The following is a 19,419-nucleotide window of genomic DNA, read 5'->3' as shown; positions in this document are numbered from 1 at the left end:
AAGGCTCATTGGTCCTTTTTGCACACTCTTTTCACATACTGGTGGTGGTACACCTAAAAATCTGCCTGTGGTTAGAGGTGCTACCACACAAAGCTATAATTTATATGTTACCATACCAATAACTTATTGTGTTGTAGCACTTGCTGAAGAGCTTAAAAGAAACAGGAATTGGTCTCATTTTGCAAATTGATAAAGCAAGCTATTCAAACAATGTGTTCATGGAAACTGGGATTCTGTAAAACAGTTCAGGGAAGAATTTCACTGCACACACACTGGAGAGCCCCTTTCTTCCCCCTGCATTTTCAGGTAAACTACTTCCACCTTCAAAAACTTGACCTATAAAACCCTGCACACAAGGGTTTCACAATTTGAAAAAAAAAAAAAAAAGGCAGATGGGTATACCTTTAAATAACTCTTTTAACTGCTAAGGTCTAAGCTGATGCAGCTATCCTTAGATCAAAATTCCACCAACAGCTTTAAAATCAGCGCAGTAGCATCGCGTGCTTTTCTTGCAATCAGAACACTTTTAGGAAAACCAGTTGTGCCACCTTCTGGTATTCACAAGAACTACACACCAAATATTTTAATAACTTCCCATTTTAAATGGGAAAAAAACCCCAGTACAAACAGAAAACTCACTTTATCTATGAAAACAATGAAAAATGCTACTTTTTTTATGCTTTGGTTGATCTGTGCAACATCACAGCCAGGACTAGCTAGATTGGACTAGTTTGTACCCAGCCTTGAAGTCCTAAGGCTGTACTACCCAGGAGATGGATTTGATGGTCCTTAGGGGGCACTTCCAAACAAGGATATTCTGTGACACCTTCTGACAAACACAGCACCCTTCCCACACATTACCTGGTCTGAGCCATGAGCTATTCTGCTCTTTGCCCCATCCTACCAGCTGCAGCAAAGAACTGGGAAAGGCAGAGAGTGAAAAGGATGAGAAAACCTGTGGAATGACTTCTGTACAAGAATCGACTTCCAGATTTGACTTAACAGCATGGAAAGCAGAGAGGAAAGAAGAAATACATTCAGAGTATGTAGTGTCACAAAAAGCATGGTAAATGTGGGGTCCTGATTCACCTGCTCTCCAACACAATAAAGAGAAAGCTTTACATGAAACTAGCAGGTGTTTGGTGGGGAAAAAAAATGAAATTGAGGAAATGTCTTCAAGAAACATACTGCAGCTATCCCACCAGCAGCAGCTCTTCAATAACTGTTTATTACAACACAGAGTCACTGAAGCAAAGTGAGAAAAACAGTTTAAACCAGAAGTGGTTGTACCCAGGGCCCCAGAGGTGACTCCAGCACTCACATACAAGGCCAGCAAGCAAACTTCACCTTTCCTCTTACTACCAAAACATCCCTAATACTGCAGTGGGACACACACATGGCTATGTAAAAACAACTGTAAATCCCCTTCCTCCTGTATTACACCTGGATCTATAATTAACTCTGGACTGATAAAAATACAGGGAAGATGTGTTTAAGCTATGACCTCAAGACATTTTTGATCACTTCCAATCTATGCCTTCAATACAAAACTGTTTCTAGATGTCAAATTGCCACCAACAGGTTCTGGAGCAGAAAAAGCTTCAGTGAAGGAAGAATGAAGGCATAGAATTAGGTATGAAATAACATTAACAAATTAACTGAACAACTGACTCCAAAGTGTATCAACTGCTACCTCACAACCCCTCTCAAGACAAACATTTAGTGATTCTCCAATCTTAGACAATCTCTGACCAGAAAGTAGGTATTTCTGACTGTAATTTTCTGCTGTAACTTGGAACTACAAAATTTAACTATATGAATTTAAAATAGAATTTGGAAGTTTGGTGCAGGAATCAAACCCAAGGCCATGCTCAGTCACTAATGTACCAACAGCAGAAACAAGGTAAGACAGCTGAAACACAAGGACATCTATTTGCATGCTGACAAACTTCTGCAAACCTCTGTATATTCTTTCAGCCATATTTACTCAGCTCTCTGCAGTATGTGTCCCATGGTATAATCATTTTCTGGATCTCTAAACAAAGCAAAACTTACATTAATCAAAGCTTTGCTTTGACATGTTCTTCCTAGTGCAGGATATTTTACTTCTTCTGAAGTTTGGCATTTTCATTTTCTGGAGATGCTGAAATTACAATTTTGCCCACACAAGACAGAATGATAATACACAGGAGGGTATACAACACCATGAGAAATACAAAACATGATTCTCATCATAAGCAACACCATAAATCATGCTGCAAATAATATCTTACTTGTCTGAAAGATTTTACAAGAACCTCTGGGATAACTAATATAATAGCAGAGTTGCCCAGTAATACTTCAGGAGAATCATGAGAGTAACTCAGACCAGGGAGAATGTGACTGCAACCCCCTGAACAAAGCCTTGCTGCATATTGCACAAAGTGTTGCCAGGAAAATGCAATGCCAAAATCCCACATAACTAACTGTTCAAATACTTTTTTTTAAAAATCATGCATTAACATCAGTCATGTCTGAGCTTCTCCTGCCTCCCTGTGTATCTACAGATATTTAGAACTGGAACTGAGTAGATTCCTTCAATTTACTAAAGCATTTCTTCACTCACTTGGAACACTGATTCTAAATTTCAAACCCTATAGTGAAAGCAGCATTGGTGTCTAGAGATTCAAAGGCAATCTCAAAGGAGCTCAGTACTTTCATGACAGTAAAATCCTTGAGAGCTGAAGCTTTGGAGGCCTTTGAACAGCCTATACTGAAAACATGAAAAGAAGGGAAGATTAATTCTGGGGACACATGGGAAATCTCTGCTGAGACAAACACACATTACTCCAAAAGCACAGGATACAGTGGTCAGATTAGGAAGGGAGGAAGGCAGGAAGGGAGGGCAGTAAACCAGATATTTATTCAATAGGATCAGTACTGAACTCAAAGCAAAATGCAGTTGGTAGCTTAAGATAAGATGAACATTTGCCACAGGAGTTTCTGTAACACTGAAATCAAAACTGTTCAGTGAATAATAAACCTCTGCAGGGAAACCAAGAGTTACAGCAACTGTGAACCCAGGAGTTTTACATAAACACTGCTACAGAAGACTGTTCTTTCTTTAGTGCTTCTCATCAGATTTCTGTGAACTTGTGTTCTGGCTCATATCCTGAATCAAGCAACAACATGCACAAACATACCTTCTTCTGTTTGAGTCTTTCACTAAAGTAGAAATATAAGCAAACTACCGACACCTTGCTATCTAAAAAGCAGCTGCTGGGGAGAAGTTTCTAAAACATGACAAAGTTTTGCTGGATCTTGAAATGAATGTCCATTCAGGGACATTTTTTTGCTGTGCGAAAGGGGATGTGCAGATGGCACTAATCAAAGACTGATTTATTTAAAAGAAAAGGCCTATTTGAAGACTACCAAGTATTTTAAATAATTACATTCAATAAATAGTTAAGAAGATTTTCAGAATTTTCAGTCATTCTATCAGGCACCTGTGTGTAAATAACTAAATACAGGATTTGCAGATAAGCAGCCTATTTATAATTGTCTTTTATCAACACCCTAGAACAACTCACAAGGCCCAGTGTGACTAAGCTTTTACTTCAGGGCTCTAATCTGATGAAAGTCTACAAAATCCAAAGGGCAAAAGTAAAATTAACTAAAATTATTGAGCCTTAGCCTTCTGGTGTTGAATGTACAAATTCTTTTTCACAGCAAATTCCAGCAATGTGATTCAGTTCATTTACCCTCCTCCCGAGTTCTGCATCAGTCTCTAACCCAGTTCACTGGCTGGAGAACAAGGCCATTGCTGTTCTCCAGCAGAGCTGCTCATTACTCCTGGAGCATGAACAGCAGAGCCATGGCTGCTCCCACTGCACAGCAAGCCAGCAGCATCACACAATTACTCCTCATAGCCCAAGCCTCTGCCACACCCCAGTGCAGAGCAGCAATGAAAAGGATTTCTGGCTGCCAATGACAGACCAGGGATGTCCTGGCCAAGGCCCTGAGCAAAGCCCAACACAGACAAGCATGTACTTTGCTGGATGGGCCAAGCTCTAATTATCTGAAAACAGAACTGAGCAGAGTCACATTGGTGCTCTAATTACCAGGAGACAGAACAAGAGAGGAGAAAACCTGGCTGTGGGAGCACACAGGAACCCAGACAAGGGCAAAGATGCTGCTCCAGCCAGAGAGAGCAGCTTGACAAAGCCTGCAAACTCCTCTGCTGCAGCTCCGGTGTTCTGCTGCACTCCCACATTGCTCTGACTCACCCCAGTCACATCAATTTCAGCAACAGCAAACAGGGCTTTGCTCCTTGTCCAGCTGGGCTTCTGAGGGACCTGCTGACTTGTTGATACATGACCTCTGTGCTCTCTGGGACAACAGAAGCAAAATGAGATTTAACATTCTCCCTAAATTAAGTTTCCTCCTGGATCCTTGGTTGATCCACCTCCACCTACGTGGCTGTCAGCTTAGATTCAGCCACCCTGAAACAGGTGAGCTGGAGCAGAAGAATGAAAGCAGAATTCAGGAATTTGGAAGAGGGTGGCTGCATGCTGAAAATGTTTGGAATCCAACATGATGGAGCTGGATGTGAAAACATAGCTTGGGAAAATGGAAGGAGATTAGCAAGATGCTCAAGTTTCAGCAATGCCATAGGAAGGTCAGGCATAAATATACACACAATATTGTGACAAGGCAGAAGAGCAGTAGTTATAGCTGGCAGTTTTCCATGAGAGACATGGACATTTAAACAGTGAATTGTCATGTTCTGTTGTTTAATTTGCTATTATCTGCAGCAATCATACTGATGTCTGGATTTCAGTGTTTATTTACAGGATTGGAAGTCACCAGGCTGTAGAACACGCTTTTAAAAACTGAGCTGTTTCCCTGAAGAGCCTTCACTGGTCCTGCAGGATACCTGTATAATCCCTCTGAAGATCACATGAAAACTTAGTAGTTGCTTCAACTTTCATTCTCCAGGACTGGACATTAATGCAAATATAACCCAACACTTCTCATTATTACAAGATGTCCTTAACAACATTAGTAAGCTTAAGGTGCAGCTCATTAAAACAGATCAGGTTCAGATGCAAAACTGATCCCTCCATACAACGAGCACAAGCAAGACTGTTTTTCCAGCACAGTCTCCACCACTGTGTGATTATTTTCCAAGATATGACTGATTTTGCATCCAAGTGAACTGCAACCCGAATCAGAGACATCCCAGATGTCCAATGACAATGGAATAATGGGAAATGTATTATTACCAAGCTGCACACAGGAATATACACAGGCAGAACACCTCTAGCATTAAAAAAGAGTGGAAAGACTAATTTTTGAAACAACAGGAGTAATTTTTGAATGTTTTGTACATTATCAGTTTAAGAACTATGCCAGTCTGTACCCAAAAGTGATACACACAATTTAAATATGAGGTCACAATCAATAAATTACATCCAGACAAAAAAAAATATCATACTCTCTCTCAAAGGGACAATGCTATACACACAATGGGAGTAGATTATTTTAGATTTAGGACTTTAAAGCACCTTATCATAAGCACAAAGTTACTTTGGTTAAAGCCCTTCTTTTTAACTTGATGCATTCAAATAAACAGCAAACAGAGCAGGGAAACAATTACTCATAACCTACAACCACCACTCATCAGGAGAACAACTACAATCAGCAGACACCCACCCACCCAAGTGACAGAAGACAAAGAGAGGAAACAAAAGGGAAAGTGACAATCAGCATGAGATTACACTGCACTGCTAACAGGTGTCATCAGATGGAGAACTTTCCAAAGTCAGCTTTCCAGAAAAAACCTGCTTACAGTGTGCTGAACATCCTACAAGCCAGCCAGACCTTCCAAGCAGCCAGGGCAGTTTGCAAGCTCACCTATCCCAGTAAAAGCAGCAGCTGACCTCCTTTGAATGAAATATGAACTATTTTAGATCCACACCTCTCTGCCTCCCACATGAAGTTCAAGTTGCAAACAGTTCATGTGCAAAAGGCACTGGCTCACAAACCATGCACTAAAGCTGCCCTTGGACAGATGGCAGGACCCACAGCCATGTCTAGAGGAAACTGAACTGCATTTAACCCAGAAACATACCCAAACCACAACCCAGCTTTTAAATATGAAAGAGGATGTTTCTGCTTTGAGCCACTGGTCTTTCTTCATGAAAAAAAGAAAAAACAGGAATACACTTGTGTCATGTTTCAATAAATTCATTAAGCCTGGATGTTAATTTCTAGTCACAGAAGAGGAACTTGGGCATTTTTATCAAATATTCCATCACAAAGAAAATATTACTTTTACGTAGTCAACCTTGAAAAAAATTACAGATACTTTCTTTTAATACAAGTCAACACTAAAGCTGCAAGTATTCACTCTACCAATTCCTAGGTCATTTTAGTGGTTGGTTGAAAACAAAGATTATTTGGAGAGCTAAAAGCATTTACAGGAGAAAAATTTTTTACTGAAGAGGTTCATTCTTCCACTGAGATTAAGAAACCTTTACCCCTTAACAAGCATAAACACTGTCACACACACCATACTGAGACCGGATGCTACAAAAACCAGTGCCCAATAAATACAGTAAGAAGTTTGTCATTGCCTTAAAAAATATTCACTGAATTTTTTCTAGTTCTTTATCTTCTAATTTTAATTCTTACATGAATATATTTTAAAAGGCTTCACATCACAATGCCAACATTCACATTTTGAATGGCAATGGACTTCTAAAGGACTCTAAGTGCACATGCCTGGGAACAAAGGACAAAATCATGAACCTAGTGAGGACTGAAAGCACTTATCACTGCTATGAACACAGAGATGTGTTCATCTGCTAAATAAAATGAAGTACAAAAGAGTAACTTGAAGGAAATGGGATTGAGTAGGTACTGGTTGGGATTACTAGAGACTGGAAGCTTTCAGAGATGGAGAGAACACATACATAAGAACTCTGATCTAAGGAAAGCTTTTATAACTCTTTTTCTTCAGAGTTTCACAGAATTATTCATTAAAGAGCCATTTTCCACATGAAGCAGAAACGTGACTGACCAAAACACTGCTAAGAGGTTGTGTGCACTCAGAGTGCAAGAATGAAAAGTGAAACTTGAGACTGAATATGCTCAAATCACCATAAATGCATCCAGCAGACAAAAGGCACTTGTGTGCCTGTTTTGGGAAAAAAAAAAAAAAGGCAGAAAATATATTGCTTCTATTCCAAGATCAAACCTATAAGGAAAAATCCCCCCGGAAGCAGCGAGCAGCATACCGATGAGTTTGGTCATTCTTCAAGACTGATTCAGCTGCTGCCAAAACATAACTTTAGTAATTTCAACTGTTGTCCTATGAATTCTCTATTTAGACTGAGACAAAAGTACACTAAATCAGTCAATGAAACTACAGAATCTATTAGGATTTCTTCACTCCAAACTTGCTAAAAGAAGATTGCTTAATGTCAATACGTGCCTTGGAACAGAAATAATGCAGCATTTATTCTTAAGATGAATGCTCAAAACAGTTTTATTAATCTAGTTAAATGAAAGGTTTAAAATGCCATTAGCATTCCAAAGGAAAAAAAGTGGAAGTCTTAGATAGCATTAACAGAAAATTCTAGTCATGAATGATGCCTCTTGCTGCAGCAATAGTTTCAATCACCTATAAAGGAAAATAAATCCTACCAACATACTGAAACACTCATAGCCAGGCTGTTACATTTCATACAGTGGTGAGGAAAGGCACATGATGGATCCCTGTCACTTTCTCAGACAAACACTAAATCAAAAGTATCACTCCTGACAGGATGTCAGGATATAAAGTTCCTTTACAAAGTAGTGTCAGAAACTGTTGTGCCAGCAGCACATTTCATCATAAACTTATGACCCCCTAATCTCACCTTTTCCATGTAAGTATGATGTCCCTATTCAATTGCAAAATTCATGAAAACTAATAAAGATGTTCATATTTGAGCATGCAGCTAAAAAATTGTATACAGAAACATCCTGCACTACAAAAATATTTCTTTTTCTTGTTTCTTTGAAAAAATGAACCCAGTAACTCCAACATAAATTAACCACATCAGCCAAACTACCATTATGGGTGTGCAAAGTACAGCACAAGATAATATAAACAATGCTATAGCTTCTATGTCCATATTATAAAAGAACAATTATGTTTTAAGTGAGGATTTAATTTCTAGAAAAGACACTGAAATAAGGTTGCTGGAATTTCTGTTGAGTTAAGGCAATCAACTCTGCATTAAATGACTACTGAAGATCTGTGGAGTCCATCTCCTGTTTACCATAAGAAATTAAGACTTGTGGTTTCAAAAAAGCATCATAGACAGCCACAAAACAGATGAGACATTCTAAAATACAGAATCACATCGAATCACGAGTTTCCAATATCTAAAATGTTGAGAAGATGGGAACTGTTCCCTTCACAAGGATACATTTGTCTCATTTTTCCATCAAAAATCTCTCTTGAAAACATATTAAGAACCAAATTATTATCCAATTAAAATCAATATGAAGTCATTTTTGTCACCATAAAGCATTCCAGACAATGAAAATATTCTGTATTACAAAAAAAGGGGGGGGGGGGAACCTACTAAACTTTACTCATTTTTCTCTTGCCAACAAAGCATCAAGAATTAAAATTCAAAAGCTGAACCAGGTTTTCAGACATTTTAATATTATAAAGCCTTGGGTGAAAGTGACAGTATTTATATCAAAATAATCTTCTCATTTCTCTTCTGCCCACATGCTACCTCGAGTTTTGGGCAGATCTTTATTTATGCCTTTTATCTTGCCTGCAGCAGTACATCACTAGGGACGTGCAGTTTTGCCTGACTGGTAATTTGCTTGCTGGGAGCACTAAAGAAAGAGTGTTTTGTTTGCAGGATCCTGTCCCTTGGCATGAAACTGAAGACATAGGAAACATGAAGGGTGCTGTTTCTCTAAAATACTTACACATTCAGAACAGCAAGGGCCTTAAATAAATGCAGTTATATTGCTATTTTTTTTTTCAGTTTATGTCATCGGTTAGGATAAACTGGGTAAAAGCCATCTGCTAGAAGTGTATGCTGCAGGTATAAAGAGTTACTGGCAAATAGACAACCATTTTTCCAGAACTTTTTCTACAACATCTTCAAGATGCAGTCTTTTCTGCCTTGTTATCTAGGCAGGTAAAATCCATCTTTCACAAAATTAAATTGTTCTGGCTTCTGACAAGCCCCACATTTCCTAATCTTGGAAACTACTCAAGTGTCTTCCTGCCTTGTCTCTTCAGCCACATTAATTTACTACAGCACATCCATCCAAAACTCCTGCTTCTCTCACTACATCCAGCATGAAAAGCTGCTTTCTGATGACCTACAGGGCTCAGCTTTGCTGGTTTTGCAGCAATTTTCCCCCTCAATTAGATCAACCTTTGGCAATGCAGCCAACAAACACTTCTGTGTTCTCTTCCATGGGACCCCTGACACACAAAGGCGCCAGAAAAGAAGAAGCAACAATAATTTCTCCTTCAAAACAACACCAAGCTGGCAATGGCACTCAGCAGTCAGAGTGATGATATATGGCAACTATCACTTCTTAGGCACTAGAGTAGGGTTTGCACAGATCCCCAGACAGCCCACAAGCTCTTACAGCAAGAATTGGGAGCTCCAGGCTGGCACAGCACAGGCACAGCTTTAGAAGTGCAATTAAGCAGCAATTGTTAAGGTAACACTTTGCATCTTGAAATCCCATTACAAAAACTTGGTAATCTCTGATCAAAAGCCACCAAAACTAACCATGACTGAGGGGTGCAAGCTGACTGCAGAGCACTCTGCTAGCACAGCACCAGCAGAGACTCAGCCTTCCCATCACAGGATATTCTGATCCAGCTAAAAACACCCACATGCAACATCTGTTGAGTCAGGGCTGCTTAGGAGCAAGGATTACAGAGGGCATCAGACAACATTTTAAAAAATATTCCCCATGGAGTTTTCTCTTTAACTGAAAATACTACAACACTGTTCCTTCTTACAAAAAGAAAAAAAAGATCAACAACAAAACTATTCAGTTTGGCTCCCTGAAGCAAAAGCAGTTTTTAATAAATTGTGCAAAACTGTCCAAAGACTAAATTTTAAGGAAGCTTTGTTAATAAAAAAAACAAACACACTTCATCTTGCACTGAAGAGTTCATCAAAATTCAGCTGTAGGCAAAGTCAGCATGTGTTGGATCAGTTCAGACTTCCTGAAATGCCATTTACAAGCAGTGAATTTCAGGTAAGCCACATACACAAAAAAGGAAGTGAGACTAATGGAACAGGATTCACTACAATGAACTCCAGAATACAAAACCATATTTTTAAATCAGTGCAAGTAATTCTTGTTTTATGTAAACCATTCTACTGCAAAATCAGCTTGTACAGCACACAGAACACTGCTAAAGCAGCATAAACACCTGCCTTGTGAAAAATACACCCTGGCAAGCAGGAGGCAACCCAGCAAAGGACACATTACCAATGTGCAGAGAGTAAAGCTCCAAAAGATCTATTGCTTTGCCCTCACCATCCTAAAACACCTCTCAAAATAACTCAGAAGGACACCTGTACCAAATCAAAATACAAACTGCTTCACTGCACAGCCACTTTAATAAGGCATTGTACAGCAGCAAAATAAAACTCTTGTGCTGTTACTTGGAGAAAGGAAAACCCTTCTACAGTCTTAATGAAATCTAATCTATCATCTCAAAACCATTGAGCAATTTCAATCCCTGCATAACATTTGCAGGAACACAACTGTGCTTCTGTGCTCCCAAGCTGCACAGGATTATTTCACTGCCTAAGTACACTGGCATCTTGGCTCTCATGTCAATCCCTGTCTTGGCAGTTAGGGGCCAATTCCTACATTGAGCTCCAAGAGGGACAAGTCTGACAATACCAGAGTCTTTGTAAAATTTCAAAGCAAACAGGGTTGCATTTTACAGAAAGATTTATGTAACTTACGTTTCAAAGCAAATCTGTTAATACATTCAGGGAGCTATAGGACAAAACATAGCTGGAACACATTTTACAGAAATTTTAATCCACTATCTCATGTCTGCCACAAGTCATCTGAGACTCCTCCTCTCTTTGTACATTACTTCTAAAGTTTATCTGCTCCAAATGAGCTTTTCTGTCCATTTTCATGGCCTAGAAGATGGGACTGCTTCTACTCTCTGCCTTGTGTCTAAGGGAACAGAGCTCAGCCTGCTGCAGCCTCAGACAGAGCAGGGACAGAAACTCTTCCCACCAACACCTCACCTTAAATGGGGCAGGCACAGAAACCCCCATTTCTATGGCCAGCACATGACCTCAGTCAGGGCTCCACTGCACTGAACAGAAAGCAGCAAAAACCAGAATTTTTACAATGCTGAGGTATGTGTATTAAAATAGTGTCTTAAATGAAATATTCTTCTGAATTTTAAGTCAGATGATCAACTTTTTCATGCCTGGATTTGCATAATGAACCAAATTTAAACTCACATATCTATGGTGAAATTAATCAAATTATTATTAGTTGGCCCAAAAGCATCTAATCAATTTATAAGTGCTCTTAAAATGTGAACTTAGAGATTTCCCATCTCTTCAGTATTCTGTAAAGGACTTTCATCTGCACTTTCCAACCCTCATAAAGCCTTTCCCTGATATAAGTCACCTGTGGCTACAACTTATTAAAGCTCATTCATCATCACCTACACTTAATAAACCCACAGTGATGAAATAAACTCTGCTGACAAAAGGTTGATTAGATAAGCATTGCATGTAAGAAAAAAACTGTACATAAGAAATCCAGCAAAGTGAAAGAAAAACCTGCATTGTCTCCACAAAGACAACAAGACCATGACATTTGGATCCCACCTTTTCCTCACTACCAAGAGAAAAAAATCCTATGAATTTCAAGCTATGAAACCAGCTGCTGACTGTCAATTATTTTAAGAGCATAAAGCTTTATGTGGTTACAGAGAGGAAAGGCCAACAGAACACATTAATCAAGCCATTCATGAGGAAACAGAATAGCTTAGATACAGCATGTCCCTTCAGTGCCCAGCCTGTCACATATAGTCCCTGGTCTACTGACTACCAAGGGCACAGCTCAAGCACCTTCTGCTGTTGCACAACTTAGACTCTCTCAGACATGGGCAGAAGTCAAGCAGAACAAGGCACCCTCATTCAGCCTGTCCAGAAATAATCAGCATTGGGAATGCTGTGCATCTCTGCATTTTGGTTGAACTTCATGTTAAATATTATCCACTTAAGAATTCCACTCAAGAATTGATACTTCTGAAGTTTATTAATTTATGAATGAATATTACATAGAAAATGAAAAAGCTTTTATTGGACATTTGTTCTTCATTAGCTAAGTTACTTTTTAACTTAACGGACTAAGTTGCAGTGTATATTTCAAGCCCTTTAAAACCTTAGAGCATTCAAAAGGTGAAATGTTTTTCAATTTTCCACCAGAAATTCTACACATCAAGTACACAGTAATAACCACAAAAAGAACAATGGTAACAGGAAAAAAAACCAATTTCCTTTATATAGTACACAATACTTCTCAAGACAGTACAGCATAAAGGTTAAAGCCAAGGTTATGATCACACAGAACTGGCAAAGGAACCAGTTCCTTCAGCTCCCTCCTGCACCAAAAGTTAAATTAAATTCTCAACTTATCTCATTATATTTTACACACATTCACCCTTGCAATAATGCCATAAGACCTAATGGAACTGTCCACAAAGATATTACCTGTATTGCAGCTACCAATGCTGACACACAGTATTAATGTAGGGAAATCCCAAAACACCCTTCATGGTGGGTGCCATTGGCTGTGAGCCTCATCCACTCAAGCATCAGAGCACAACCTGACCCAGCCCAGTGCTGAAGACCATGAAAAGCTGACTGCTGTGCAGCTGAAAGGTCCTTAACAGCAACCAACTGTACAAATTAAATATTAGCCCCACAAAATAACTGCGGCCTATTTTACAGAAAGTCTTTTCTGAAAATGACCTTCCCTGAAAATATAGTCAACATCTGTAAATAAGCTCCAGGAAAAATTTATGTATTATCAAATTACTGTAGCATCACCATAAGAACACTTCAAGGTATAAAGACTGATACTTGGAACATTTATACCTAAATTTCTTGTTTAATTTAAAAAAATCAAGTTCCAATTTTATTAAGCAGATAATATTAAAGAGATTCTTTTAAAATAATGAAGTAATGAAGAATATTGCATATTATCATTGCTACTCAGCCAAGTGCAGCTAAAACTTCACAGACTTTGCCCACAAGAGATCTCAACATAACAGAGTAAATCGAATCAACACTATGTCCTGGGTAAGTCAGCTGGATCAGGACAAGGGTTTCTCCTGCTGCTTCATAAAGAATCCAGCATCTGGCCAGGAGAATGTTATTAAAAAATCCTCACACAGCCTTCCTGAACCAGCAAGCAGAGCCTGGAAGAAGACAAGGGAAAGATGACTACAAGCCAACATTATCTTTAAGCTGATTTTTTCTTCAGTTGAAAGCAAGACAGGCTTTCAGATCAGGCACTATTTGCAGATGCCAAACCAGAATGAGGACATTAAGCAATAGTGACTTTTTTAATTAGTTACTTAACAAATCACAAAACCGTATCTAAGATAATATCCAAAAGTCTCCAGGAAGAGGGAAGTTCTAAAAACCATTTAACACTTCTCTTAGATCCAGGTAACAAGAAAGGCAAGTCATGTGTAGGAACCCAGACTGGTTCCTACCTAGGAGTTGAAGCAATTACTAGTCTGTTGTAATAAAAGGATTTTTCTTCAAGAAAAGAACAAAGAAAAATTTCACTGTGTAGCTTTAATGATATAAACATAGGAAAACTTAGAAATCAAGGTGCCTGAGGTAAGAGCAGTTCTTCTAACTCGAGCTCTTCCTTGCCAAGAAAAGCCCTGAAGTTGTCCACAAAGGCACTATTCTCCTAGATAATTATCATTAGAACAAAGCAGCAGCTCCAGAGTATCAAAGTTTATGGTTTAAAAGAAAGCACTCAAGAACACATTACTCATATTATACTTACACACAAAAAAAAAGAAGCACAAAGGCTATCACGGAAAATCCTAAAATAACATGCTGCTTTAATTCACAACTGTTACTGGAAATCTGGCAAAAAAAAGGAAACACTGGGACTAATTACTCCAAAGGAATGCTGGCTGAGGAGCCTATAGCACTAAAAGCACAGCATTTTTATGGAATCCATCTGAAAAATAAGACATTGCATCACCTAATTGTGCTCTCTAAAAACGACTTTGTCTCCACAAAAGCAAATCCTTTAAGTACTTCTTTAGGTACAGTTATATTCCACCATGGAGGTTCTTTCTTTCTGTAATACTTTAGCAGTGTGGTTTAGCTGCTTGATCTCAGAATATTGTTGTTTATTCCAGCAGAAAAGAACTGAAAACTTTAAGGAAAGCTTCTACTGACTGCTGTTATTCCCATCATCTTTACAGCAGATATAGAAGATATGCAATCCAAAACTGGACAAGGACAATAAAATGTCAAGAACCTGCCATGCAGAATAAACTTCTACAAGAAACAAGTAAACCCTGCTAAAGGATCCCCATGCCCACCATGTCAGGGGTTTTACTGCAGTCTAGAGCACTTTGAGCAGCCAATAGTAAAAGCCTTTGGTAGACTGATCACTTCAGACAAGTGAAGCATTGTGGTTAATCCCTTATGAAACCACAAATGGCTTTGTCCTCCAGCTCTTTCCTTCAACAATGAGCTTTATCATGGTTCCCGTGAAGGGCTCTACACTCACAGCTTCCCAGACCCAAATGAAACTTTTAGACAAATGGCACAGTTACTCTAAGTTAGAGAATTAAAAAAAAACATAAAATAATTCCCACGTTAGCATTTTGGGCTTTTTAGAAAACACACATCAGTTACTCACAAAGAGTCTCTCCACATCATCTCTGACAAGCGGAAATATCTCCTCTGTTCTTCATGCACCTGTAGTCAAACAGAAAAGAACTGAAGCAGAGTCACAGACAGACATCCCCAAATAGCACCTGGCTCTCTGATCCCATGGATTTTCACAAAATGAACCAAGATTTGTTCCAAACATGCACAATCTGTTTCCCCACTTCACTTACTTTCTCTGGTAATATTACAGAGATGAAGGAGCACAAAAGCAAGAAAAGTGCTTCCTGTGTGCATGCATTAGGCTGCTCTTTGCTGTGCAAACAAGGATGAATTATGAAAACTAATCAAGTGAACAGAGAGCACATGCCCTAGATTTTTCAAATAATCTCTTGGTTTAACCCAGTTGTTCCTGAGCCTGCCTATCCCATGAACAATTTACTAAAATGGAAGCTGTGACTCATTAAAGCCACCTTTTAAGGGAGAGAGAAATGGCTCAAATTATTTATAAGCAAGACGTAATCACATTAATTTGTACAGAAGAGGCCAAAATCTTAATGACTTCCATTTCTAAGATCTAATACAGCTGATAAACAAACTCCTAGTTCTTTTTTTTTTTTTTTTATGTCTCAGGAGTATGGTATCTTACAGCCTTTAACCAAAATGAAAGAAAAATGAAAGACTACAGACTATATTCTGGCTTGTGAAATCATACCTCCACTTGAAGGGACAGTGAAAAAGTTGTAACATTTCTATTTGCTGACATTTATTATTAGCAAACATTGAAAAATATAAACTAGGCAATACTTCTGAAGAGACACTCTTCAGCTTTTCAGTCTGTTATATATTTTACATTTATAAACATAACTGAATTATAAAAAATTAGTAGCTCTATGCACTGGGTATTTCTTTAAAGCAATTTGCTATTAATTAACAGCCCAAATAAGAAATTCACTTTCTTAGTCAATACTTTAAAGATACAGAAGCAAATTTTTTTAGATAAGGTCACAGTGGCAGCTTATATATAACAGAAAATAAAAGCTTCTGCAAATCATCCTCTCCCCTTCAAGTGCTCTGTACCATGACAAATAAAATTTTGACTTCAGAGAGTAGACACAAGCTCTCCTAATTTAAGAGCCTGTCTAAAATCTTATTTTGCTAAAGCAGACTTAGACATTTTATGGAAGGAAATAGCACACAGTATTTGTAAGCATGAATTATAAATTCAGTGTATGCTTTGCAATACTTTAAACATGCCACAACTGAGACAGCATCAAACAGAATTGTTTAATAGCAGCTAACTTGCCCACTCCCTCCCACTGACACTACAGCAGCTGGCAGAATAAAGTGGTTCTTAACTCTTGATGTTGTTACACCTCAGGACATCCTCTTGTTTCAAATAAACTTTAGGTTCTTCTCTTTTAAAGAAGTCTGCTGAGTGAATGGGATGGATTTTATCCATCCTCCATCACAAAACTAGCACTCAAAAAGTGCCACATCACCTGAGCTGCTTTGCTACCATCATTACTCCATTATTTGTGAAGTCCTGTGTGATGTGTAGTGTGGTTCCTGCAATTGGGAATGGTGCTTAAGTCTCAGTCCTTGTTTTACCAACCTGTGGACACTACACAGGCTTCTCTAATGAGACCAATACATTACACAACAGTATGAAGGGATCAAAAAAATTCCATGTTGAAATAGAATTTTTCATACTCAGAAAAATTTTTGTCAACTTTCATCTTTAGCAATAGAGCTTCTATCATCCTCAGTGTTGATTCTACATTCCCAGCATGCAAATATCAGAAATTCACACCTCTGCTTATACCTCTGCCACAGGATGGACAAATCTGATCACCAGCACAAACTTGCATGCCCCTGTCAGGAGCTGAATTTCTCACTAGTGTGCAAGGTCCTGAGGTCTCTGTTTTGCACTTGTAGCTGCTGTTATATTTTTACATCATTCTTTCAGAATTGCCAAAAATAGTACATTTATTAATGAATAAGGATTCATTTCCTATATAAACCATTACATTTGCTCCAACCATCTTCAGCCTGAATACAGGAATACAAGAATACAATTTAAAAGAGGTGTGGTTGAGACCCATGTAAAATTGTTGAGCGTTCCTGAGAAGTTAAACTACTTCTACTTCCAACTCCACAAGGCAAACACACTATATGCATTGTCAGATGCCACTGAATGCAGCTCACATGGTGGATACCCTGTGAAACTTATTTTTATGCCTGTAATTCATCTGTCAGGAAGCTCTAGATTATTCAGGGTTGATAGTGCACACTGCTTATGTAGGTTACTTGTATCAGTTACAGCCAGCTCTTCAGAAACAACAGCAAATGAGTGACACGAGGCATGCCAAGGAGTGACAAAGTGTGCAGGAAGCCATTGAATGAACAAGCCCACACATCCTCAAGGGCAAACGTGAGCATCCAGGGAATGTGAGAAACACCTGTCAGGTCAGAGGCCAGACCTCACAAACATCACTCCTACAGCAGCCAAGTTGGGTTTAAATGAGTCTCAGAAATCACACAGCAGATGCTGGGACTGAGCCTGACCCACAGTGGTAACACAGCAGACAACCTTCCTCCAGCACAGCAAACAACCTGAATCACAGCTAACAAAACACAACTGCTGAAAAGCAGAGTGCTGGTGAAATGCACGGGAGCAAGAGGCTGAATTCTCCCTTGGGAACACCACAGCCCCACCTCCTTGGTTTCACCCAACCACCCCTTGCCTACCTTGTGCTGGACCCAGCTGCAGAAACCACCAGCAAGCAGCTGTGAGGGACAAGCAGAGCCAGCACAGCCAGTGCTGTCCCACCAGAGGGACAGGGAGATGCTGCTCTCCAGGGCAGCTGCAAATCCCCAGCACCCACTGGGCAAAGAGAGAAGGAAGAAGCACTGTCCCCTCCAGCAGCAACTGATTCAATCTGACATTGAACTGTGCTCTTAAAAGAATGGTTTTAATCTCTATATAAGTGCAGTAAGAGAATCTCTCTCTAAACACAGAGAAGATATACCTAAAAAAGTATTATCATCTTAGAGGTCAGATGCAGACTATCCTGATGTAGGCAGTTTTCAGCATGGACTTCGTACACATTTCTGGAGAATAGCACAGCCTCCCAGTTTTTATAACAGGCATCAGAGCAGCATTACCCAAGAGCAGCATTACCCTATATCAACTATCACCTGATAATCATTACCAAGTAGAATAATTTACTGACTTCCACCCATAAACCAGAAGTATATAAGTACTTAAACATTTTCTATAAAAATCGAGTCCAGACACAAAAGTAACCCATAATTATAGACTGTAGAAAATATAACTGAAGCTACCAATTAGCTTCAGTCAGACAAAGTGCTGTATTTTGAAAAACTCAGTGTCATAAATGAAGCCAACAGTCAAAATACAACTCTAGGTAGCAGAACAGATCTTATCCTAATGGAAATTTTGCAATTGTGAAGAAGTCTTGCCCACCAAAAGCAGTGCTACCATGCTTTACAACGGCAGTTACAGAATGGCCTTCAATAATGTATTTTAAAAATGTTTGATAAAAATTTTATTCAACATATTCTAGAAACACAAAATAAAACAAGCTTCAGCACGCTCACACAAGCTTAGAAGTCTTCAGTAATACTTCAAGTATTAAAAAACCCCAAGCTTCTTGGTATAGTATTTCACTCACACAGAAAGAGAAAACAGTTCCCTGAAGCAGATAGAGTCATTAATACACCACATATAAATCACACCTAAGTAAAACACCTGCAGTGTAAAATGGCACCAAAGGCAAGAAGAAAATGCTGGGTTTATATTGAATAGCTGTGCTAAGCCTGACAGACCTAGGTTGGATGCCCTTATATTACACTCTCAACACTGGGAGCTTCAGCAATTACAGCACAGCATCATCCAGTCCCAAGGAATGAATGGACTTCTCCTCCATTCCCTTGAGCCCTAACGAGATCATCTTCCCACACAGCAATCCCAGCCTGGGAGAGGGGGACAAGGAACAGGCTGCAGATGACACACTGCAGTGACAGTGAGTCTAAGATGCCAGCACAGGGAGGGGACAAGGATGCAGCAGGGAGCAGTGCCCCAAAACACAGGAAAGCAAGAGTGAGACAAGCCAGCTCCTGCAAGAGCCACAATGACCTGACAGGTTAGTGACTCACCCGGGTTCAGCTCTGCTCCTGGACAGCAGCACTGCTCTGTCTCTTCTGCCCTTGCCTCAAACATCTGCACCCTCTTGTCATCCCCAGCTGCAGGTCCAAGCATTGTTCAGAGCTGTGCACAGCACCCAGATGATCTATCAGTGGCAGCTGCCCAAAATGCTGTTGTCCTCCCACTGCTGCTCCTACAGCCACAATGCAGAGCAGGCCCCTACCAGTGGCAATGCCCACAACTCCTGCTGTCTGCCATGTCCAGACAACAAAGCAGCTTCCATGCCACCCCTCTCCTAAAGGTAAC

General features: G+C 39.4%; 1 protein-coding gene across 1 annotated transcript in view; it reads right to left on the bottom strand.

The window, feature by feature from the left end:
• The window catches only part of KLHL13 (kelch like family member 13), an 80,666-nt gene that overhangs the window by 47,794 nt on the left and 13,453 nt on the right, over positions 1-19,419 (bottom strand). The window contains exon 3 of the mRNA XM_036401890.2: positions 14,974-15,032. Coding sequence (XP_036257783.1) covers positions 14,974-14,993 — 20 coding nt within the window. The 5' untranslated portion in view covers positions 14,994-15,032. The remainder of the gene's footprint in view (positions 1-14,973; positions 15,033-19,419) is intronic.

Source organism: Molothrus ater, chromosome 14, assembly GCF_012460135.2.
Source record: "Molothrus ater isolate BHLD 08-10-18 breed brown headed cowbird chromosome 14, BPBGC_Mater_1.1, whole genome shotgun sequence".
NCBI lineage: Eukaryota > Metazoa > Chordata > Aves > Passeriformes > Icteridae > Molothrus > Molothrus ater.
This window is presented reverse-complemented; position numbering and strand designations above follow the sequence as displayed.